The 21,060-nt window shown below is 48.5% G+C and overlaps 9 protein-coding genes across 9 annotated transcripts; 3 read left to right on the top strand and 6 right to left on the bottom strand.

Annotated features, from left to right (window-relative positions):
• Nucleotides 1-298: 298 nt before the first annotated feature.
• Nucleotides 299-1,590, bottom strand: BT62DRAFT_996779 (uncharacterized protein; the record flags this gene model as incomplete). The annotated part of the gene is made up of 3 exons (XM_043190608.1): nt 299-919; nt 968-1,108; nt 1,135-1,590. The coding sequence occupies 3 exons, from the start codon at nt 1,588-1,590 to the stop codon at nt 299-301; spliced, it is 1,218 nt and encodes a 405-aa protein (XP_043035728.1).
• Nucleotides 1,591-1,665: 75 nt separating this feature from the next.
• BT62DRAFT_451242 (uncharacterized protein) lies at nt 1,666-2,760 on the top strand. The gene is made up of 4 exons (XM_043180944.1): nt 1,666-1,778; nt 1,841-2,035; nt 2,088-2,693; nt 2,748-2,760. The coding sequence occupies exons 2-3, from the start codon at nt 1,970-1,972 to the stop codon at nt 2,655-2,657; spliced, it is 636 nt and encodes a 211-aa protein (XP_043035727.1). The 5' UTR covers nt 1,666-1,778; nt 1,841-1,969; the 3' UTR covers nt 2,658-2,693; nt 2,748-2,760.
• Nucleotides 2,733-3,726, bottom strand: BT62DRAFT_451039 (uncharacterized protein). Its single transcript, XM_043180943.1, has one exon. It carries the CDS (start codon nt 3,424-3,426, stop codon nt 2,809-2,811), a length of 618 nt encoding a protein of 205 aa, XP_043035726.1. The 5' UTR covers nt 3,427-3,726; the 3' UTR covers nt 2,733-2,808.
• Nucleotides 3,727-4,337: 611 nt separating this feature from the next.
• Nucleotides 4,338-5,574, bottom strand: BT62DRAFT_906482 (CRAL/TRIO domain-containing protein; the record flags this gene model as incomplete). Its single annotated transcript, XM_043183639.1, has 7 exons — nt 4,338-4,440; nt 4,496-4,611; nt 4,667-4,795; nt 4,853-4,961; nt 5,013-5,120; nt 5,168-5,388; nt 5,467-5,574. The coding sequence occupies 7 exons, from the start codon at nt 5,572-5,574 to the stop codon at nt 4,338-4,340; spliced, it is 894 nt and encodes a 297-aa protein (XP_043035725.1).
• A 562-nt stretch (nt 5,575-6,136) lies between these two features.
• Nucleotides 6,137-9,359, bottom strand: BT62DRAFT_974006 (uncharacterized protein). Its single transcript, XM_043189142.1, has 14 exons — nt 8,905-9,359; nt 8,585-8,854; nt 8,226-8,536; nt 8,050-8,083; nt 7,868-8,002; nt 7,806-7,816; nt 7,715-7,754; nt 7,596-7,667; nt 7,175-7,537; nt 6,922-7,119; nt 6,814-6,854; nt 6,489-6,760; nt 6,361-6,435; nt 6,137-6,306 (listed from the first exon to the last, which is right to left on the bottom strand). The coding sequence occupies exons 1-14, from the start codon at nt 9,277-9,279 to the stop codon at nt 6,152-6,154; spliced, it is 2,352 nt and encodes a 783-aa protein (XP_043035724.1). The 5' UTR covers nt 9,280-9,359; the 3' UTR covers nt 6,137-6,151.
• A 354-nt stretch (nt 9,360-9,713) lies between these two features.
• BT62DRAFT_922837 (MFS general substrate transporter) lies at nt 9,714-11,675 on the bottom strand (the record flags this gene model as incomplete). Its single annotated transcript, XM_043184438.1, has 11 exons — nt 9,714-9,852; nt 9,903-10,054; nt 10,115-10,350; nt 10,401-10,605; nt 10,662-10,729; nt 10,777-10,867; nt 10,919-11,126; nt 11,194-11,258; nt 11,314-11,408; nt 11,464-11,503; nt 11,559-11,675. The coding sequence occupies 11 exons, from the start codon at nt 11,673-11,675 to the stop codon at nt 9,714-9,716; spliced, it is 1,416 nt and encodes a 471-aa protein (XP_043035723.1).
• A 617-nt stretch (nt 11,676-12,292) lies between these two features.
• On the top strand, nt 12,293-13,495 carry BT62DRAFT_906603 (aldolase; the record flags this gene model as incomplete). Its single annotated transcript, XM_043183644.1, has 7 exons — nt 12,293-12,378; nt 12,430-12,558; nt 12,611-12,746; nt 12,803-12,972; nt 13,035-13,115; nt 13,166-13,280; nt 13,337-13,495. The coding sequence occupies 7 exons, from the start codon at nt 12,293-12,295 to the stop codon at nt 13,493-13,495; spliced, it is 876 nt and encodes a 291-aa protein (XP_043035722.1).
• Nucleotides 13,496-14,924: 1,429 nt separating this feature from the next.
• BT62DRAFT_450904 (uncharacterized protein) lies at nt 14,925-17,181 on the top strand. The gene is made up of 17 exons (XM_043180942.1): nt 14,925-15,159; nt 15,211-15,249; nt 15,301-15,311; nt 15,375-15,442; nt 15,498-15,552; nt 15,612-15,669; nt 15,723-15,732; nt 15,784-15,853; nt 15,903-15,934; nt 15,987-16,011; nt 16,075-16,086; nt 16,135-16,316; nt 16,371-16,433; nt 16,485-16,533; nt 16,587-16,595; nt 16,655-16,806; nt 16,873-17,181. The coding sequence occupies exons 1-17, from the start codon at nt 15,119-15,121 to the stop codon at nt 16,993-16,995; spliced, it is 999 nt and encodes a 332-aa protein (XP_043035721.1). The 5' UTR covers nt 14,925-15,118; the 3' UTR covers nt 16,996-17,181.
• Nucleotides 17,182-18,742: 1,561 nt separating this feature from the next.
• On the bottom strand, nt 18,743-19,764 carry BT62DRAFT_936332 (fungal hydrophobin). Its single transcript, XM_043187109.1, has 5 exons — nt 19,333-19,764; nt 19,203-19,277; nt 19,070-19,140; nt 18,919-19,006; nt 18,743-18,859 (listed from the first exon to the last, which is right to left on the bottom strand). Exons 1-5 carry the CDS (start codon nt 19,393-19,395, stop codon nt 18,812-18,814), a joined length of 345 nt encoding a protein of 114 aa, XP_043035720.1. The 5' UTR covers nt 19,396-19,764; the 3' UTR covers nt 18,743-18,811.
• Nucleotides 19,765-21,060: the final 1,296 nt, after the last annotated feature.

Genomic DNA, 21,060 nt, shown 5'->3' with positions numbered 1-21,060 from the left:
TGTTACCCGTACTTTGTGGTTGATGTCCAATGGCAAGAGGTGTCTTTAAACCCCCCAAACACTACACTGTTGAGTCTATACGACCGATGCCAACATATTCTCTTCCGTAGACGGCCAATCTTAGCATCTTCACGGATCTTCATCTCTTTCCTGTCAGTGGCGCTGAGAGCTTGTTTAATAGATGCATAATCGATAGACTCTTGGTGCTAAACGTCGCTGGTAACGTTGACAAGCACAATATTAATGTCCGAGTCCATTCTCGAAACATGACAACACGCAGAGAAGTTTATACATGCTATTATACATTGAGTGGGTTTCTGGGTATTCCAGACCTCCATTTCTCCAAGTACTCTCTGTGATCTGCCTCCTCCTTCGCACGTCTTTCCTGTGCTGCCTTCGAGTTACCCCAGAAAAATAGCATAACATCATGCTCATCCCAGATGTCCTGAGCCTCTGATTCTACAGCCGTCGCTGCACTAGTCCCCCCTTCATTCCTTCCTCCTGCCTGCTCCATTCCAGCTCCAGCTCCCTCTCGCTCTTCCTCCCGCCTCCGCTTCTCACGCTTCTTGATACTGGCGCTACGATCATGTTTTGCCTTCGATGGCCCCATTGGCGCCGGGGTAGGTACTGGTGGGCGGTTAGGCTGGTGATATTGGATGAGAACAGCAACGTTCTTGCCCCAATTCTTCACGGCAGCGGCTCCATATCTATAATGTAGCAAGAGTCGGGCAGGCTTTTGTCGACGGTTCGCAAAAGTGGCATCATTGTTGTTAGGTATTCGCTCCCGAGTAGATCTGCTGCTTGGAGTAGTGATCCACTGAAGTGTATATCGAGAATTGGGCGGGTAACTGACGTCGTCTTCTAGCCGACGCTGGCAGCGATTAGGGATATCGGTGGTGTCCAGGATAGGATTTGGAGTCTGATGTAAATGAGAAAAGATAAGAAGGGAAAAGAAGAGCAGACGAACGACAAGCACGGCAATCCTCTGTTGGTCAAGATGGCTATGAATGTCAGGAGCAGCATAAAAACCGTTGCGAATATCATTGATGCTGCGCAGCGAACTCAGATTCTCTTCGGTTGGCCGGTTCTCGATGATGAGTTGTATCCACTGTAGGAAAAACCAAATTAAGTGACATGGAAGGGAACAATGCGTGGACATGCCTCGTCGCCTCGTGCATAAGGAATAATATGCATCCCAACCCCGTCATCAACGCCAGTCCACACACATCGACCATCGCGCTTTAATACCTTCTCACGAAAGTTTTCGCGGGTAGCTGTAGTTGCGGAGTTTGTATGCGTTCGCTGTTTGATGACCTCGGGGTCAACTGCGTGAGAGAGGATGTTTCCACCAGGCACATCGTATCGGTAGACTCCCCGATCCACCAGCTCGCCGTCCAATTCTACCGCATCTCCAGTCTCATCGACCAGGCTCCCACTAACGCCTAGGACGCACCAGCCAATATACCAAAGATATTTTAACGGGTATAGACAGACCGTCGTTGCGATTTGCATAGGAACTTCCAAGTAAAATGAATCTTGAGGCAACAAAACCAGCTGAACAAAGCCTGACGGCGGTGCGGGGCGAGACATGTGGATGATGGTGATGGTCGGAACAAAGTCCCACCACGGATCACAATTCACTAAGAGCTAGTAATACTTTCTCACGCACCCCTTTCCATGTCAGATGGACCAGCACTTGGTATCAGATCCTTTTTTTGTTCAACTGAACCCTCGTACCTCAGGTGGCGAAAACGTACAGTTTATATGCAGGCTGGCAGGTATCCTATATCACTACACGCTAGTTCATGGACGATACCAGCTGAGAACAATGCAAACACAGTCTCAAAAAGGTCACCGCTGCTTTATTGTTCCTGTTCCGATCCGCGCCCCTCTTTATTCCTTTGTTCTGCTTGCTATAATATATAAAACAGGCAGGGCACCATCCCTTCCCTCCACCAATGCACTAACAATGTCTATATCCAAGTTAGATTTCGCCGAACTAACCGACAAGACCCTTATTTCAGACTATGTCGCCGTGAGTCTCGTCTCTTCGACCTCGTTTATTTTCTCTAATCTCTATTTGCCAGGCTCATAATATGCCTCACACCGTCGCATTCCATAGGGGCACCTTTGATTCGTATAATCTGCCTGCAATCACGAAGCGTCTCTTCCCCGCAACATCCAATCCTGTTCCGATTCCATTACTTGCCAATCATGTTTGGGTAGCACAACTCGACGGAAAGTGGAGACTTGAGTGGTACTCCACCGCCGAGACATTTCCTGACCCGCCTGAAGGTGATGTCGACGACGATGATTCGGTTCCCACGTTGAACTATTACCCGCCTGATGGCCTTCCAGTCAACTCTAGCGTTGACCTGCCCGACGAGGCCCGCAAGCTAGAAGATGGGAGGTCAGAGGTTCACAGCGCGCTGGCGGAGCTGAGGACGGCGGTCTCAAAAGCCGCCCTCCTATACACGCAGGCCAGCCTAGCTCTAGAAGAGGAGAGAGCGAAGACTGCGTCGCTCATGACGTTTGTTACAAGCATCTGTGGGAAGGCGTACGTGGAGAAGATCATGCGGATAGTGAATTTGGTAGATACCAATGATGATGCTAGCTCAAGAGAGCGGCGGCGAGTCCGGTGGCAACATCAAAAGTAGCAATAATTTCACGCAGAAAAAGCTCCAGCCTTCTCCGTAAGTACTTGTTTGCTATGTATATCTCTGCTTCATTTCATGATTTGCATCAAGGTGGCGAGCTGGGGTAAATAAGGCGCAGTTTGGAGATCTGGATTGGGCGTGTGTTTCTTCTTCATACTTTCACATAACCTTGTCTAACGGACAACAGGACAAAGATGAAGGGAGCCTCAGACACTTTGATAGAGGACGTGTACGCGGTACTGATGCCTCCTCCAAAGTATGTCATTCGCTCTGTCGTGTCCACGGTGATAAATGTCAACAGTTTCCTTCCCCGTAGGACTACCAATGATGTAGGACAATCTGACGCGTCAGATGCTTCGAGTTCGACAGCAAAATCTCCTCGAACGCCCCCCCGTTCCTCTGAAGACGAAGACGCGTGTACCAGTCCCAAGCAGGTCAAAACCAGTGTCGAAGAAGGAGGTCGTGCAGAAGCACAAGTCGAGTCTTCCTGCGCCGCCGCATTGCAAAGACAGAACCGTCCCCGACTCAGAGATGACTCCCTTGATGACATACACATAAATACCAGTCTCAAACGCCAAATTATTAAAGAACGCTTTCCCGTTGATTTGGACGAAGAACCGTTGAACGCTGGTACGTTCGACAGTCCTCGCTTTCCAGTCAACCTCCTAATTCCAATTTTCTTCCGAAACAGGCCCTCAAGAATCTCGAAGACCAAGAAATGTACCCCCCTGCGAAGCCCACAGTCCCGTAGCTCCTCTCCCACAGGCATCAGACAATTCTAATTCCGATCCCGAGGACTGCAACTCGGGTTAGATTTGGACTCATCAAGCCCCCGAGATCATGGAACAAAGTCTTCGAGAACGGAGTCTCTGCTGCGATAGTGTGGCGCACCAACCCCCCTACTTCCCCCCCCTCTGCGGCTCCGGCCGAGGAGTCCGTCTCTGCGAGAGGCCAATTTGCACGCCAACCCAACCTCCTATCCTCTGTCATCCTCATCAGGCTCAGGTCTTAACGCAAGCAGACCTCCCCAGGCAATTTATATGGGATAGGTATCTACGAGCGAGAAGACGGGACGCCAAGCAGCTCAGCTGAATATCCGTCAATCATTGAGAATTTTTTCGACATGAACTCGTTCTATGAGAAGGAGCCCTACTCCACGTTTTCCCTGTACTCAGAGAAGAAGACAGTGGAACATTTGTCGGCTCACAATGTGGATCGTAGGTGCGTTTATGACATACATTTAACAGACGAGTGGGTGGAGGAGTATTGTGACAGGCATTTATTGCAACGGAGTCCGTACGAATAGTGAACAACAAAATAATATCTTGGGTATTCTTGCGTATCTTGTAGAATGTCATTGCGGAAAATGGAGCCAGGACTTTGATTACTGCGTCGTAAGAAGGCCCAAGGATATTGAAAACCCACCTAAAATACTACAACAAACGTTTTAAATATTACATTAATAATCGACAAGTCAAACCCACTGTTATAGAATGGTCATCCCTGCAAAGTTATAAATACAAATTGCTGTGAAAAGTGGGTTAAGCGACTATGGAAAGAGTCTGAGGTTCAGAATGTTGGTTAAACGAAAGGTCAGAGAGCTTTTCCGAGACGGGGATATCGGCGGTGGTAGTTTGCTCTGATGATGCTTCATCGAGCCTTAATTTACATTCACATCAGTCAAACTGTGACGAGGTCGAAGCGAAGAGGCACTGACAGGGTATTCGACGGTGACTCCGACTCTCCTTCTGCGCGTGTTCCATCTGGGGCTACACGACACGCTCTGGAAATGGTTCGTGATACGTATGCAGCAACCCGACAGCACAGCGGGTACTTACGCGACGATCTGACTCCAGTAGCTGTGTGGCTCGAACTCGTAGGGAAATTCACCTCCGAAATCGGCATCCAGATGTGATGCCGGGATGAGTTCCAGAAGATTCGGATTGAAACGCATCTGCAGATATTCATCATTTTGACTGTCATTGTTATGAAAGAAATGGAAGACTCACCTTATCCCGCGTAACCGGATCAAGAAACGGTGAGATACCCTTGTAGAAGAAACTGAGGATCATGGGAAGGTTCACTACCAACGCACGACCCAGAGTCTCCACGTAATGTTGTTGTAGGATGTGTAGGACCTGGTTGGCAGAATTAATTGTCTCGCCATCAACCTATCGCCTCACGTACGCACTCACCTTACGAGCAATGGATATAGAGGGATTGGTTCGCAATGTAGTACTCTTGTAGTCGACAATAATGACAAGGGATTCTTGCCCTGGAGGCATTAGATCTTTCGCGCGTTCTCTGTCGAGCGTGTTACTCTCAAAGATAAAGACAATCAAAAAGAACGCGAACAGACACCACACCAAATGCCGTAGTTGACGGGGGCTTGACTCAGTATTTTCTCGTCCTGGACGCATGTAGATAATCGGACGGCCGTCTTTGTCAAATCCATTGATAATACTGGCTGGAATCAGCTACCGTGAAAGAGGACTTGGATGAACGCTCACATCTTCCCGGTTTCGCTTTCAATCCTAACTTCATCGGGGGGTATCAAATCGGGTTTGAAATCCCTGCGCCATTCGACTGTAGCCTTGATACGCTTTTGGGCGTCAGGATAATTCCACTTGGCCGAGCGCATGTATCTAGGCATGGTATCTGGCTTATTCAGCCATCGGAGCTCCCACATATGATAAGGGTCACTCTCTGGCAGCAAAAGACTGTGGGCATACTGAAAAAAAGGGAATAAAAAAAACAGGAATTCAGAATTTGACCTCGGGTAAATGAACGAAAGCTTGAAATCACGTACCTCCCCCAACGCAGCTATTTTGGCCTTTTGTTCGTCGGTGTATTCATGGATAGGCGCAACTTTTGTGCCCGCCTCTGGGGTGACGAGGACTTTGTTCGTGGTAGACATGAGGGGATGAAAATGTGAATTGAAGTAAGCGCCGAAGGTGATGAGAGAACGGACCGTATTACGTGGATAGCTCCAGTCATACCCGGTGCGTCATTCGATTTTTTTCTTGGCACCTGAGGTCCGATTCTCCGACTGTTCCTTGCAATGATGCCTCCGATGATTACTCACCACCCTGCGTATTACAGTTATAGCCTACGGTAAGGCTTATGAAAAAAGAAAAGAAGGGGAGATGTCTTTCAACCTTCTGAGACTTCGTGAAGAGTTGTGAAGACGTCGTGGAAGACTCGTGGAGTCGTGGTGTGCTCTCGTGACCGTCTAACCCGAGATACTTACTCCGCCCCAGGGCGTCAGTGCCGAGTCCCGACTCGGACAACAGCACGGAAACCTCATGCCAGTTAGCCAGAGTCGCACCGATACACGAGAAGGATTGGTTCGCATAACCCCAAGTGTCGGCTGGCCGCGGCGAAGACCCGGACGAGTGTGTTTCAATCCTGAAATTACCTCATAAAGCTACATAAATAACCCATTAGATATTCGATAAAATAATGCAAATGCGACGCAACCGGTTACCGGCCTCCTATACAATGCTCTGCGAGCTCGTCTCACTCCCCGCTCTAGCTGTAGCACCAACACCCGAACCCAACAGGCTTTGCAGATCAAACGAATCCGCTGGTTGGACATAGAAACCCTCGACAGAGTATGTCCTCAACAGCTCTTCCAATGAGCACGTACCTACCTCGAATTAGCCCGACTCGGCGCAGCAAAAGGTAACAGTCGACGACTCACTTGCTTCTGCAGCCTCCTTCGCCATAGAGGCCCTCAACGATGTTTCAGTGGGCGGTCTTGTATTCAAATCCGATGCTATGAATGATTGTAATTCCGAGGTCTCTAGACGGAGAATAATTGACGCTCACAAGTAAACCTCCTTAGTAAGCCTTTGTCGGGAAGAGATATGAAAGTTTTCTTAGACGGATCGATCCTCACACGTCCCAGCCCAACCGCCTTACTATCCAGAATTCCAGAGACGTATGATATTCCTGCCCAATAATGTTCCATGTGCTGTATCGCTTTGATAAGAGCAGATAGGTTCTGCCGTGCCAGCGATGTCAACAGCAACTCAGCTGTGGGAGGTTTTTGGGTAAGTTCCATCATGCTGCTTATCCTCAGGTCATGAATGAAAGCCAGGCTAGCTCTACATCAGTATCTGCAGCGCTGCAGATCATAAGGACCAGGACCCACCACGCGATATATATGGGCTGAACCACAAACGGATTTGATAACTAGGCACAACAGGTTAGTACATGGCTTGGTACATGGGACAGTGCCCAAGGATGCAAAAATACCCACATAAGACTGAGAAGCGAATAAGTCGGCAAAGACCAAGCATTCGCTGATAGTCCTCGCGCTCGACATGGACAGCTTGATTGACCGATCCATATTTTGCGACAGAGGCGTTTCCATCCCTGACGGACTCGTAAGTAGCTCCGGATGGTACACCAATGTCATGACCGCATTAGCCCAAAGATGCAGCGCCAAAAATGTGCCCTGGCAATATATTTTTCTATAAGCTCATGCACCACCGATGTTGCTAAGCACTCACACCATGATTTCGTGCTTCTTGTCGCCTGAAATTCTCAACGCTCCACTTCATTTCCTCCGGAAGATCTGCATAAAACTGCACGAGCTGGCCCTGAAGCCCACTTAGCAAATCCACGCTTGGTTCACTTGGGCCCACTAGAGTCCGTAATCTCCCTCGTCGTCCATTCAATACGTTTGCTATCCGCCCACACAAAACCATCAACCTGACCCAATGCTGGAATGGGCTTGGTTGCATTTTCTCCGGAGGATCGCCTGTGCGCGAAGCAGGATCGGGAAAGAAATCTTCATCAGTTGGCAGGGGAATTTCAATTATTTCTTCAGATATGGAGGGCGGCCGGCCAGTGGAAAATGCAAGTATTCTGTCCTGCAATATTAACGGGTGAGACCTTGAAGCTTCCGAGTGATTTCTGGTCCGATATTACCGTTATGAAGAGATTCCAGAAGAGCAAACGCGTCCGGACGACGTGTGCCAACGATTCATATATCTCAGATATCTACAAGCCCGTCAAAATGAGACAAAGACAAAGGCCCAGAAACAAACCTCATGCAATCCTAGGTCCAAGGCCATCCGTATCGCCATACTGTCGATAAATTAGCGTCATAGCAATTGGTACAACAAAGGATGAAAATACCCAGAATATTGCTAGGACATCTTTCAGGTCAGAATTCCACAATAAGTGAGATAGAAGTTCACCCATAGTCCGCTCTCCGAGTTCTGCCCAAAATTTGCCCAAGCTAGAAGCAGCAGGCCTGTTACTACGTCCGTTGTGGGTAGATGAAGAAGGGGGATAATGAGCTCTTGCGCTTTCGTTATGAAAGGAGCACAAGTCTGTCTTCTAGGTCAGAAAAAAGATTTGTACTACGAACGTAGCGAACCTTTGCAGGAGATTGAGTCCCTGAGGGATGAAACCTAGTGAACGTCAATTACATGATAAACCCAGCACTCCGAAAACCAGCACGTTGCTGCGGGGAGAAATGGGACCTATAGAACCCATCTTCGTCTCTTGGAACGTACCAGCGGCGGAGGTGTAATCATCAACGACGTAGCTCACCTCGCACTGACTGCACATATACAATTCAACAAGAACGCTGACATTGTGCCTGTCTCCAGCCTGAACTCCATCCTTTTCCTACTTACACTAGGAAAATATGCGCTCATTGTGCGGAAAAATGTATCGAGCAGAGGTAGCCGAATATGCGGCAATGGCAGTCCAGCCTCATCGAACATTTGCTCTGGCGGCTCTGGAGAGCCAGGCTTAGATTGAGCACTGGGCACTGGGGCACTCGCGCTTGATCCAGCAGTCCTCGGCTGAAGTTTTAATGAGATCCGATTGATGCCCGGATGAATTGCGGTAGATCCGGACTGGGCACAGTTGTAAATGCAAACACTAACCCAAAATAAAGAACCTACAAAACGATAATAATACAGTTCCAGTTCATCTGATTTCGTGGGATCTCCATCAATGTAGGCAACTTGGGACTCGAGAGCGCGCACAAGATTGGCAGTCTGTTTTTCTGGCTGACCACTGAGTTGTGGGAATGGAAAATTCGGGGTCGTAGGTGTCTGGCTCATGACGGAGGGTCCTGGTATAGGCCATATATACGACGACGATGACACGGGCATAGGGAAATCCCACATGTTAGCCGCACTGAGGGATTGATCCAAGACACCACTGGTTGTCTTGTATCGCGTGAGTCTAGGCAGGCATCAGAAGGTAGAATTGCACTCACCCAAGAAAGTGAAGGCGACATCTCACTCCGATTTAGATCATGTAGACCTTCTGAAACCTCGACGTCCTTTTGATCCCTTTCCCTCTGCCTACGTTCCTCTTCCTCCATTTCCTTCCGAGTTCGTTTCCGCCGTCTGCCACTGGGCCAAGTACATTCTTCACCAACTTTGGAACAGGTACGGCAGACGGGGCGCTCTCCAGAGCATCTTGCACGCTTGATTCTACACCTATGGCAGGCTAGAGGTACACGCTTTTCGATCGCAGGGACGGACCCCCTGTTGGTGAGATTCGCGACATCGGCGCTGCTGTCTTCTGGAGACGCGTCCTGAGATTTTGGAGATGCGCGACGCAGTTCAGCGGGTGACTGCGAACTCATGGGATACAGTCGAGATGGGGGTTAAGTTCAAGCAGAAATTTGAATTTCGAAATACATTTGTCGACATGGGGGTGGCTGTACAAGGATCCAGGGCACAGCTTCACAACTGTTCGCAAGTCCATCTTTAGACAACAACTAGAACCTGATAAGATACGCGACAGGGCGGATTGCTTATTTAAACTGGAAATACTGCTTCCAACGGGGCAGTGGGTTTGATTTTCTGCTGAAGTATCGTGGAGACATCATATTTATTTTCGAGGTAGCTCAGCAGCAACGCCAAAAATTGGTTCGGATTCAAGACAACTCGTTATTAATACTAAATACATAAATCGTAGGATGGGGCATTAAAATAGAACCATTGATGGCAATTTCGTAAAATCTTTTAATACTCGGTCCGACTCTGCAAGCGCCCGAGGATGGTCAAGGTATAAAGCTTATGCGCTAGAATCTCCGGCATCAACATCCTTGACGTGCTTCACCGTCGCTAAGTCATCGTTAAGACCTTGAGATGGATATCTTTTCAACAGAACCTTCAATATCTGTGCAGAAACAGCGAGAGTCAAGACAAAAGCGCTACGCTGCTGTCAGTATACACAGCAGATTCAAGACATTGAAGGACATACGTCGTCGTAGCAAATCCTTGAACATATTTTGGTCCTGTGTTACTTGGCCACAAGAATGACCCATAGATCGACGCAGAGTTACCCAGTCCATTCACGATGGCAATGGCTATCGCCCTCTTCTCCGCAGGATGATCAATAACACTCGATACCCACTAGGGTAGGATTGACATCCTCAGAAAACTATCTGCCGTATGAACACGTAAAGAACTCACCAGCAATGTCAGCGGACATACAGCATATATACCCGCAACAGCGAAGCACAAGAAAGCATACTTCACTTTCTGGTTATCGACTGCGACCGTGATGATGAATGATATACCAGCAATCAGGGCAGTAATTGTTACGTAGTTGCCTCGCTCCTTCCTTATATCGGAGACGAAACAGAAGCATACGATACCGACAAGCGCTACTATGTATATTGGGATAGTCATGTACTGCTTGACGTAGCCTTAAATGACACTTTGAGAATCATCCAAGTCACTTGACGGTCCCACTCACCAGTGTACCCAAGTTGCCCGACGAGCGAAGGAATGAAATACTGAATGGTCTGTGCGCCGGTCGCAAGCATGTACATGAAGGATAAAGCCCAGGTGCGCCAGTCATTGATGGCGAGGTAGAATGCCTCCTTGTGAGATGGGGAATCTGATTTACCAATGGCAGTATTTCCAATCCCATCATATGCAAGACGCTGGATTGCAATAAACTAAGGGCCAAACCTCATCAGATGAGTTATAATAACGAACCAGTGATATCACCCACCCTTTCCTCAGAAGTCAACCATTTTGTTGTGCTAGGCCAGTCTGGGAGAACCATCCAGGTAAAACAAGCTAAATAAACGATTAATGGAAGGAAAACATAGAAATGTACTTCATACGGACCACCAAAGGAAGAAGCCACCCCTTCAATAAGCAGAAGCCATCTAGATTGTCCGTTATGACACCAGCAAGTAGGCCAGAGAAGGCACCCTAGAGATCATTTGTCAACGATGTTACACGCATCGAAGGGAGGGAATGTACAGAATCGGCAGTTGCAGTATAATAAATGGAGAATCTCTTGGCCAGTTCATGCCTCTTATACCACGAGCTAAGGTAGAATGCAATTCCGGGAGCGAATCCCGCCTCAACGATACCTAGACAGAACCGGACACCAGCAAGTTGTCGATAGTTGTTTACCGCAGCCATGCAAGCTGCAACAGCGCCCCAGACAAAGCAAAGGCCTGATAGACTGATAAACATAAAAAGGGAAAGAGCGTCTTTAACAAAACTGACATAAGAGAAAACTGCCAGCTTACTAGTAAGAGGGTCTCAAGCGTGTAAGTAGCATATTTGCCGGTACTTCGAATAGAACATATGAGATCTGCAATCAAGATACTCAATTTCGGCTTTGCTTCCAAGGGGACAAAAACACCTACGAAGAACACCAGTAATATTATTGAGTACTGGTTGGACGTCAAGCTCAGGGCTTCCTCCATCCCCCCGCTCTTCGCATTTCCAATATTGGCCCGGTCTTTTAGAGCATGTGGTTGATGAAGAGACAGTCTTGAGCGCAGATCAATACTTACCGAGATATGATAGCGTGTACAGCACCCAAATTGCTGGGACCTTATCCAGAAGTCAGAAGGAGTTCTTAAGTCTTATGACAGAGAAAACGACGTACAATGTGTCTATCAATCTTCCGCACGAGTCTCTTCTCGGCCTCGCTTCCGGGCTCGTACACGACGTTGGCAAATTCCTCCTGCCATTCTTGCTCTGGCTTCCCAGAACCAGATACCATATTGTCGCGGTCTATTCAGAGGAGAAGATGATAGCCGGTAAAGAGTGGAAGGGAGCAGGGAGAGAGTGGGGTTGTGGGGAAAGCCTCCGAGGCCTTTTTGTGCCTTCACGAAAATTCGGGGCCGCGAATCGTTTCAATTTTCTATGTCCGATTCCCCGCTTACCCTTGGCTTCCCCAGTGTCGAAATACGGTCCCCGCACTGAGCAGCTAAAATTGCGGAATCATATCTATCCGGGGACACCAAATTGGCCACGGCCGAAAAAAGTTTTTCCCAGGTCGCTATGATTATTGGTGTATACACCAAGATGTTAGAAAGTGTCCTGCATGATTTATCTTGCGTCGTTCCGTGCCAAGTTTTGTCAAGTTCGCGTGAATACTTTCGTAGCTGTGGATGAACAGAGGAAGTGAGGGTTTGAAAGCTCCGGCCCGGCTACCCGAACCGGGTCTATATCCACCCTCACGGGGCCTGGTCTGAGCGATCCTTCCGTTCCCACAGCTGAAAGGATATACAACGTTCCGGCTCCTACATATGTCGAGAAGATACTTCTAGGTTCATATTTCGAATCTTGGCAGCGGTATCTCAGCCCCGCACCTACTTCTTGCTCTATTAACCAGCCATGTCCGAATCTTTGAAAGGCAACCGTACTCTTGAGATTCTGTTGAAGGCCGAGAGAGAAGGGTATGGTATTCTGGCACAGACTTGGTGTGTGTTATATATATAACTATTCAGAGGTGATATCTTACAAATTCAAAGTTATGATGCTAACTCGGTCATTGGGCTCGTACGAGCCGCCGAACGATCCAAATCCCCCGCTATTATCCAGCTCTTCCCAGTAACTCTGGCTTATGGGAAGGGTCCTTTCCTTCAGTTCTGCTTAGACGCGTAAGTCCTGCTTGATTGTACCAAAAGAAAATAATCTTATCTGCTGACGTAGTGCACACTCTGCATCTGTTCCCATTGCCGTGCATCTAGACCATGCCACCGATAAAGAGCATCTCGAGCTTGCAGTCGGCCTTGCCGAACAAGGCATCGCGTTCGATAGCATAATGGTCGACGCCAGCCACGCGGAGGTAATTGTCGTTCTTTAACTGATCAATCAAGCGATATGAACTCTTGATTCCATTAGACTGACGAAGAAAACATCGCAGAGGCACGGCCCTGGGTCGAGCGTGCTCGGAAGGTTGGCGTAGCTGTTGAAGTAGAACTCGGAAGACTGGAGGGCGGGGAAGCCGGACTACGCATGATTTCAGGGGCAAAGCTCACGAACCCGGCCAAAGCTGACGCTTTCATAACCGGGTACATCTTCTCTCGCCCGTTAGCAGTCTTTCCTCGTTTTTCTGACTCTGCACGATATACAGTACTGGCGCCACCATTCTTGCGCCATCTATTGGTAACCTTCACGGTTCATACATTAATCCGCCGAATTTTAACCAAGACATGTTTGTTGTTTTATCTGTTACCTTTGATAATTTCTCTCACGTTCACATAGTTTGAGGCAACTCAGGGCGACCTTCAGCGGTCGTGACGTTCCTCTTTGCTTGCACGGCACCGATGAGATTCCTGATGAGCTATTCAGGGAGTGTGTGAAGAGCGGTGTCAGCAAGGTATGACTCAGAATCAATTGTTGCCTCTATCTTGTCACTCATGTCATGTTTCTCAGTTCAATGTTAACTCATGGGGACGCGACCCCTACGTCGAAGCTCTCACAACTGGACTAAAGTCAAAGCCCTTCCCGGACGCTGTCGAGGAGGCCACTGAGGTCTTCGCCAAGGTTTGCGATAGGTTCTTCGTCTTATTTGATTCCGTGGCCAAGGCATAAGGTCAACCGAAAGAATATTCGCTTCATGAAATGATGTATAAGTACTTCCTGAAGCAAAATGAACTCAAACTACGAGGTATTTGGAACGCTGGGTTCGCGTCTGTCGTCGAATTGCCAACTCTTTGTTCTCGAGCGCTTGTATCCAAAAATTTTGTTCATACGGATCCTCAACATGATTCACTTCAGGACTGTAAGCCACCAGACTAGACAATTGGGTGCGTAACGGCCTGAGGAGACCCGTCATTGATGATAGTCAATGGTGACGTCTTTGTTATTATACTGAAATAATTCTGTCACTCACGGCTCCAATAGATTTTCACTACCTGCGATTCGATGAAAAGGCTTTTATCGAAATTGGCTATTGTCACGGATGTTCATGAACGTTAAAATGTTCGGCGCCATAGCACTAGCTTGTGCGGTAGGACTTTGACAATCTACCCTCTCAGGCGCGCGTTGCAGACTCAAAGCAATCTCACCACCGATTTGAATCGATCAACATCTGGCTCGATAGGCCCACTGTATCTTTCTTCTTGTTCGTGGTCCCGCACGCAGTACAGGATCATGAGTTACCAGTGACACAGGCCCGACATACTGAAACACTGAAACAAGCCAAACGAGGCGGTATCCTGGCAGCATATGCTGATCGCTATCGACCCTGGAGTCATACCTCCCGAGTCTTCAGGGAGCTTCAGGGAGGCCAATACTGCCTTAAAGTTTTTGACTTTCCACTTCTTCAGGAAAATTAAATACCTGACACACTTTACATTCCAAGGTGAAATTCACTAAGACCTCTTATAAATCGGAGATCTTATCTCGCATATCTTATTCTAACTTGCGAAGGACGTTTATTATCGTCGTGTTCTCATTTGTTTTTCATATATCTGCGCCACCTCAGCTGGAACTGTGCATTCTAGTAGCGCAACATTGCGTTCCTTTGCAGTCTGCACATATCGCATAAACGATTGTAGCCCTGAATGGTTGTTCTTATGCGATATGATTTTTATCTCTTCTGTCGTGACAGACTGTTGCCTAGCACAGACTGGGGCCAGGTGCTGACAGTGACGTCTTTGAGGGTTCGGTCCGCGGAACGATGCAGACTCACCGCTGTTCCGACCAATACTGACCACGCGTATGCGCGTTTTCTAAAACCCGGCATCATTTTTTCTGCGGAGTAGAACAAAGGAGGCTCGGGTGATCTACGTAGCGACGTTCCGGAAGGCAAGGAAGTAAGTCTTTTAGTACGCTCCTATATGAACTAGATAAAATGATCGATCGCGCCTTCACAGATAGATATCTGTACCGCCAGATGACGCGTTCGGGTCTACACTACCAGTAGGTGGGACATTTTCCTACTTTCACCAGTTCCTAGGTCTAGCCAAGGCCCCCATCCACTCTTGCTCCAGCAACGGTGTCTACCTCGGCGAATTACTCAGTCAACAAGGACAACAATTTGTCTGCAATATGCAAACCGAGGCGAAAAAGCGGCAGGACAGGGCTGCTCGATCAAATTTCCACTCTGACCCAGCTTCTTCTCCACCTTCGTCTCCTATTATCGCGGGCTTTTATTTAACGCGATGTGCGTGAAAACGCTCCCAAAGCGGGTCTCCCTCTCCTTCTTTCAACATGGATGTTGATACAGTCACCTCCAACTCACTGGGCGGCACGTAAGTGGAGCGAGTTGTACGGCCCGGGAAATTTCTTCTGACTTGCCGCAGCATAGGTCCGTTGTATATTGGAATGGTCTTGGCTGGAGCGTGAGTTGTACGATATGTCTCTTCGTCGCGCCACTCACCAACCTGTATCAGACTATGGGGTGGTGGGTTTATCTCTGTCGGCTGGCTGCATATCTGCGTTCTCACCATTTCCTCACACTGCGCAGTTTCCTGCGTACAGACTTGGTATTATTTCGACAACTACGGAAATGATCCTATCTTCCTCCGGGTGGTGGTGAGCCCTCGCCTAAGCTGCTTTCACCTGTCCCTCGTGCCGAATATTCCTTCAGGTATTCTGCACATGGTTGAGCGATACCATCCATCAGATTCTCATATCACAAGCTGGTACGTCCTTGCACCCGTGTGCAGTTACCAGTATATCGTTGATCAGATATCCTTAACAGTGTACAACTATACTATCACGCACTTTGGCGATACGGATAACCTGCAGAATGTGCTATGGTGCGTGCTCATAATACCCGACTGTCGTGCTGTTCATCTTCATCGTTCTGCAGGAGTCTTTATGTCTGTAGACTCACCAGTTAACAAAAGGATACGGCTGACTGCCGCATTTAGCTGGAAGCTTTATTCAATGCCATAACCGGTTTCTTGGTACAATCATTTTTTCTTCACCGGATATGGATATGTACGGCCTACTGCTGTCCTCGCGTGATCCTCTTCTTACCCGTTTCCAGTTCGCAAAAGTATCCCTATTACCTTCGTCATCGTGAGCATCTTTTCCTGTCTGAATTCCCCCATCTTGTTTAAATATCATCCAGGGTCTCCTTGTAATCGGAGAATTCGGTAAGATACCAGTCTCCTTATCGTTTGTCGTCATTCGCTCAAGGTTATGTGGGTGGACATTAGGTGTATCGATCAGTAAGCTCTTTGTCTGGTGATGTTTACTTCAAATTTTACATCTCGCAGCATATGTTGCTCTTGGCATGAACCTGAAGACGTTCACCGACCTCAACCAAATTAAGGGCGTCTCCATGTCTATCAACGCACTCGCTGCCGCCGGCGATATCGCTATTTCAGCCGCCATATGTACCATGCTGAATGCTTCGAAGTCTGGTTTTGCCTGGAGTAACCATGTAATCAACCGTTTGGTGCGTACCCACTTTGTGAGATTTCAGTCAATAGTCGGTTTATCCTAGGCTTAGATCATTTACTCAATAAACTCTGGACTGCTTACGTCTATATGTGCGGTCATGTCTTTGGTCACTGTGAATACTTTTTTTCATGATGATGCAACAATCAGCTCATTTTGAATGCAGATTCTGACAATGCCGAATAAGTTGATTTACTTCTGCTTCTACTTCCTCAGTGCGTTTCGGTTGATACCTTACCCGAAGCCACAGCTGATCTAGGTTTTATAGTTGGACGATGTGCGCATTCGGTTTGCTGACTTCGCGCGCACTAGAATGCTGACTTTGGTTGTCGCTAGTCTATTCGAATTCCCTCTTAGCGACACTTAACGCTCGGAAAGGGATACGTGCAATGCAGAGTTCATCTCGCGGTGAATCTCACTCATTGCAAGAACGAACTCAGGGCGGTCGATTAGCAGGCCGCCTTAATGGGTTGATGAACCAAGGGGATGTACGTGCTTTCAGAACAATGATAAATTTGTTTACTGATGCAGATGCATAGACGACTGGAATCCAGGTGCAAATTGAAACAATAAAAGCCCAGGATTATAGTGGAGAGGTCAGCATTGGGAATCTTGATGACCCAGATTCGTCAGCGCGTTCGGTGAAGGGAGAGTCCATGAAAGGAGAGCTCCCTTAGGTAAGGTTTGGGTAATATACCCGGTCAACATGTACAGCACACATAATAACTAGACGTCGACTCGAGAGATGAACAATCTGCATCTGACGCTTCGTTCGTAGACGATCAAGTGCCGGGCTAGGAACCCTGCGACGACGGTCGTCGTCGTCTAGGGATAGACACGGGAACAAAAACCGGGTGTTGTCCAAAGCTGAGCACTACTTTGGCTGCGAAAAAAGGGCTGCCACATCTGGAAATTCGTTTGTGACATTTATCCGAGGGCGGCTGTAACTTCCTCCGCGGTGCTGGTAGCAATTTACGTTAAGGATGATGATGATCACATCCGAACAACCTTTCAATAGCGGAAGCCATATCGAAGAGGTAGAGAGCGTCCTACAGCGGATGATAAGTTGCGATTAGTCTTGGGGACAACGCTAGCGCCGTCCAAGTGGCATACCCGCTGTCTCTGTCCAAGTCTCCCGCATCCTCGGGCCCGAAGAACAGTACTAGTACGTACTGTAGGCCTTGGCCATCATGCAAATTGTGGCGACTAGAATTATATTGCATCAGAAGTGGTTGGGCGAAATGAACGCCACTGAGGCACACCTGTCTCGCTAGATGGGAGGGAGCCTCCTCCGAGCTGGACCGGACTCCGCCTAAAATGAGGGTGAGGAAAGTGAATTTTTCTTCGCACATATGGAGGACTTGAGCTCGAGGTGCCTCGTGCCTCGTGCCGTCGCCTACCGTTCCTGTGAGTGGATCAGACCGTCCGAAGAGAAATACCGTTGGCGTTTCCAAATGGCGTAGGTCCTGTATATCAGAATAGGCGGAGCTGGCTGGAAATATATGATCATGATGCGTCGTACATATTTATATGAAGCTGTGTCGCGGAAGAAAGAAACGATAAGTCTAGCATCAGCGAAGAATGGTAGTAGAGAGATCCACAAGACGAGACGAGACGCCCAATCCTAGGAACATGCAATGATTATGAGGCAACCCACGATATCTTCTTCTGTCTGCTGCACCGCTATGTTGTATGGGACTGTTGCAAGTAGAGAGCAGAGTAATGTAACAGAGAACTAGAATTAGCCTCTCGAGAGAGAAACGTTCTACTTAAATACATTTCGTATTACTTCGAGATCTTTCTACGAGATACTAAATAAGTCCGGATCACGATCCAAGTCAGCTGCCGCTGACTGGCATCATATCTTCGAGTACATTCTCGTACTCGCTCGGGATTGCTATCCCAACAGGGACGAGGAGCGAACTTGAACATTTGTACTTTTCGGCTGGTGAGATAGTGTCCAAAATGCCAAATATTATTTCAAGAAGAATAAGATTGAACTTGACGTCAATGGTTGATGCCATACGGAAGTGATCCGCTGAAAGTAAGACATCCTCGGGTATTGGAAAGTCACATCAGTGTGAAGAATATCTACACGAGTAGACTTGCTGCGTGCGCGCATTCATGAACACAGCTATACAGTTCGAAACAAGAGTAGCTGCCCGAATGGGGTTTGGGACAAGATATTGGCAGGGCTTCAGCACTGGGTGTATAAGCGATATGCCAAGCTACTCGCAAGTTAGCGGGGGGGGGAGGGGCACCCAAGGCCAGAAAAAAATCGAATTTGGATACTAAAGCGGAACGCTCGAAGCCTTTCAGATAATGGGACAGAACACTCAAAGTTTGCAGATTTTTAAGAGGAAAAGATCACTGGTTGCACGGTTGACGAAGAAAAGAAAAAGACGTGTGATTGGCCAAAAACACTTTTTTTTTTTTTTAATACGAAAGAGAACGTGAACGAAAAAAAAAATAATAATTGTGCGTCCTGGGCGATCAGAGGACGACATTGATAGGGGTGCAGCCAAGGGCGATGACTCCGTTCTGGGAAGGAAGGAACTCGTTAGGACATGGTAGAAACTCTCGGGGACGTGTGAACTTACGAAGCTGTCGTTGTCACAGCAAACGGTCTGCTCGGTGCAACTATTTCCACCCAGTCCAATGACCGTGATGGGCGAGCAGGTCACACCACTAGAGAAGATGGACGGAGCAATCAGGGGACGGGCGAGATGCTGAAGTTGACTTGAAGCTCACACGTTGACGTCCAGATCTTGGAGGACGATGCTGGGGAGTCCAAGCAGGCTCGCGACGTGCGAGGAGGTGGCCTACGAAACGCGAATGGGGAAATCTGGATCGTCAAGGGTGGGGGGAGGGGGGAGGGACTCACAGGCTGGATGCTGTTGCAGCACTGCAGAGAGCCGGTGTTGCACTGGCTCCCAGTAGTGGTGGCCGTGGGGGTGCACTGTCTTTAGGGTGAGCGCGGAGTACGGTGCTTGCACGGCGGTGGGGAGGTTTACCGTGACTGAGGTGGTGAGAGTAGCGATCATCACTACGGTGGTGGCAAAAGCACGAGAGAACATTTTTGTTTTTTTTTTTGAAGGAGTGGTTGTTGGAGAAACGAGAGATGCAGAAGCTGGGGTTTGGTGGATTATCTGGGGGGAGGGGTGGCTTTTATAGTCGTAGAAGACCCCCCCCAGATTTGAAGGTGGATGGTCCTTCGCTTGCACCCCCAAAGTCTAATGGAATTTCCGACAACCACGCCTACGTTGTGATTGCGAGAAACCCAAAGTGACTTGAGCCGAAAGGGCGAATAAGATTCGATGACAAGGAGTTCCGCCTGGGGGTTGTTAGCTCATTTTACTCGTCAGTTTTTGGCTACTGCATTTGTCTTCATTGTGCCTTTTCTCCGTCGCAGCTCGTAGGGCTCTAGAGCTCCAGGAAAGGAAAGGAAAGGAGCCCGTACAATATGCACCAGTCAGCGGGATTCCGAAGCTAAGAATTCCGCTGGAGGTCGATTAACCTTATATCATGACCCAAACACTGTCAACGGAGACGAAGTATAAGTGTTGATACCCTGCCTGAAGCAGGTTTTCGATTACCACTATATCAGAGGAAAGTACTAAAAATAGATCTATAATCCAAAAACGGAGGGAGCCGTGGCTTGGAGCTTCTTAGAGCCGTTCAAACCGAAAACCTGCCTGAGAAAGCTCGGCGACGGTAAACGAGCCAAGTCCTCATTTACAGCCGCTTCGAGAAACAAAGGTGCGAACTAGCTGCATAGCGGAAGTAGATTCTTTGTAGAATGCATTAACGTCAAGCAGGGCGCGTCTGGCCCGAGTTAAAGTTACGTTGAGAATTTAGTGAGCTGTTAGCGATATCGGTTGTGTGTCGATGGGGCAGAGGAAGTTGGAAATGGAATTCAATCTTTATTCGGGATGATTGACCTGCCCTCAAGGGACGTTCACGATCACTTGGACCAAGTCTTATCGGCTTGACGCCCTTGTACGCGTTCCCCTCCCTTTTACGCGCGTATTACACGTCTGTATGGTACTGGGCACCCCACGGGTCTGGCAACCATCGACTCGTTGTTCAATATTTGCGGTCTTCAGTGGCTTCTTACCGTAGCCAATGCCGCGCACCCACCTTCCTGGTGGTGTTGTGGTATACAAGACTCATAGGTGACCGGTGCGGGTGAATACCCGCTGTCGCTCGTTAAACATAGCGTGCCGCGACCTGTTTCTGCCCTCGCTTTTTCATTGGCGTGCCTCCCCTCTGCCCATCGTTGCAAATCCCATCTGAGGTAAAGCTTTCTCAACATTTTTTTTTTCCTTACTGCTGATTTGTTAGTCAATGTCCGCTGTTAGGTAGATCCGGTGGAGGCTGTGTGTCCATAGACGGCCAAGACCACCACCTCGTCGACGAATGGTCATGTTGTCCCGGGATGACGGCACACGGGGGGTAACGATTCACAGAAGGTTGGGATCCCTGCCGTAAACGGTTTTCGTGAGCAACCTCTTTGAAGCTGGTACGGTGATTCAGCGCTGGGTACGTTTAACATCTCCACAAGTTGCGCGCCACGGACGAGTTGGCAAGAGGGATGAAGACTGGGGAAGAGACGGTGGCCCGGTAGATTGGAACTTGCGGAGAGTCGGGTAGCTCATCGCCATCATTCTCACCGTCAAGTCCGTGAACAGTGAGCACCACCACACGGACGGATCTCAAATCACGTGGAGTTTGGCACCGTG

The sequence above is a fragment of the Guyanagaster necrorhizus genome, assembly GCF_019112545.1.
Source record: "Guyanagaster necrorhizus MCA 3950 unplaced genomic scaffold BT62scaffold_31, whole genome shotgun sequence".
Classification (NCBI taxonomy): Eukaryota; Fungi; Basidiomycota; class Agaricomycetes; order Agaricales; family Physalacriaceae; genus Guyanagaster; species Guyanagaster necrorhizus.
This window is presented reverse-complemented; position numbering and strand designations above follow the sequence as displayed.

Coding starts and splice junctions, on each gene's coding strand:
- BT62DRAFT_451242 (XM_043180944.1), top strand. CDS start 1,970: ATGTCTATATCCAAGTTAGATTTCGCCGAACTAACCGACAAGACCCTT. Junction 2,036..2,087: donor TTATTTCAGACTATGTCGCC/GTGAGTCTCGTC, acceptor TCTATTTGCCAG/GCTCATAATATGCCTCACAC.
- BT62DRAFT_451039 (XM_043180943.1), bottom strand. CDS start 3,426: ATGCCTGTGGGAGAGGAGCTACGGGACTGTGGGCTTCGCAGGGGGGTA.
- BT62DRAFT_974006 (XM_043189142.1), bottom strand. CDS start 9,279: ATGAGTTCGCAGTCACCCGCTGAACTGCGTCGCGCATCTCCAAAATCT. Junction 8,003..8,049: donor GGACTCAATCTCCTGCAAAG/GTTCGCTACGTT, acceptor CCTAGAAGACAG/ACTTGTGCTCCTTTCATAAC. Junction 6,307..6,360: donor GAAGGAGGCTGCAGAAGCAA/GTGAGTCGTCGA, acceptor AATTCGAGGTAG/GTACGTGCTCATTGGAAGAG.
- BT62DRAFT_450904 (XM_043180942.1), top strand. CDS start 15,119: ATGGATGTTGATACAGTCACCTCCAACTCACTGGGCGGCAC. Junction 15,160..15,210: donor TCCAACTCACTGGGCGGCAC/GTAAGTGGAGCG, acceptor GACTTGCCGCAG/CATAGGTCCGTTGTATATTG. Junction 16,807..16,872: donor GGTTGATGAACCAAGGGGAT/GTACGTGCTTTC, acceptor ACTGGAATCCAG/GTGCAAATTGAAACAATAAA.
- BT62DRAFT_936332 (XM_043187109.1), bottom strand. CDS start 19,395: ATGTTCTCTCGTGCTTTTGCCACCACCGTAGTGATGATCGCTACTCTC. Junction 19,141..19,202: donor GCTGCAACAGCATCCAGCCT/GTGAGTCCCTCC, acceptor CGCGTTTCGTAG/GCCACCTCCTCGCACGTCGC. Junction 19,007..19,069: donor CAAGATCTGGACGTCAACGT/GTGAGCTTCAAG, acceptor CATCTTCTCTAG/TGGTGTGACCTGCTCGCCCA.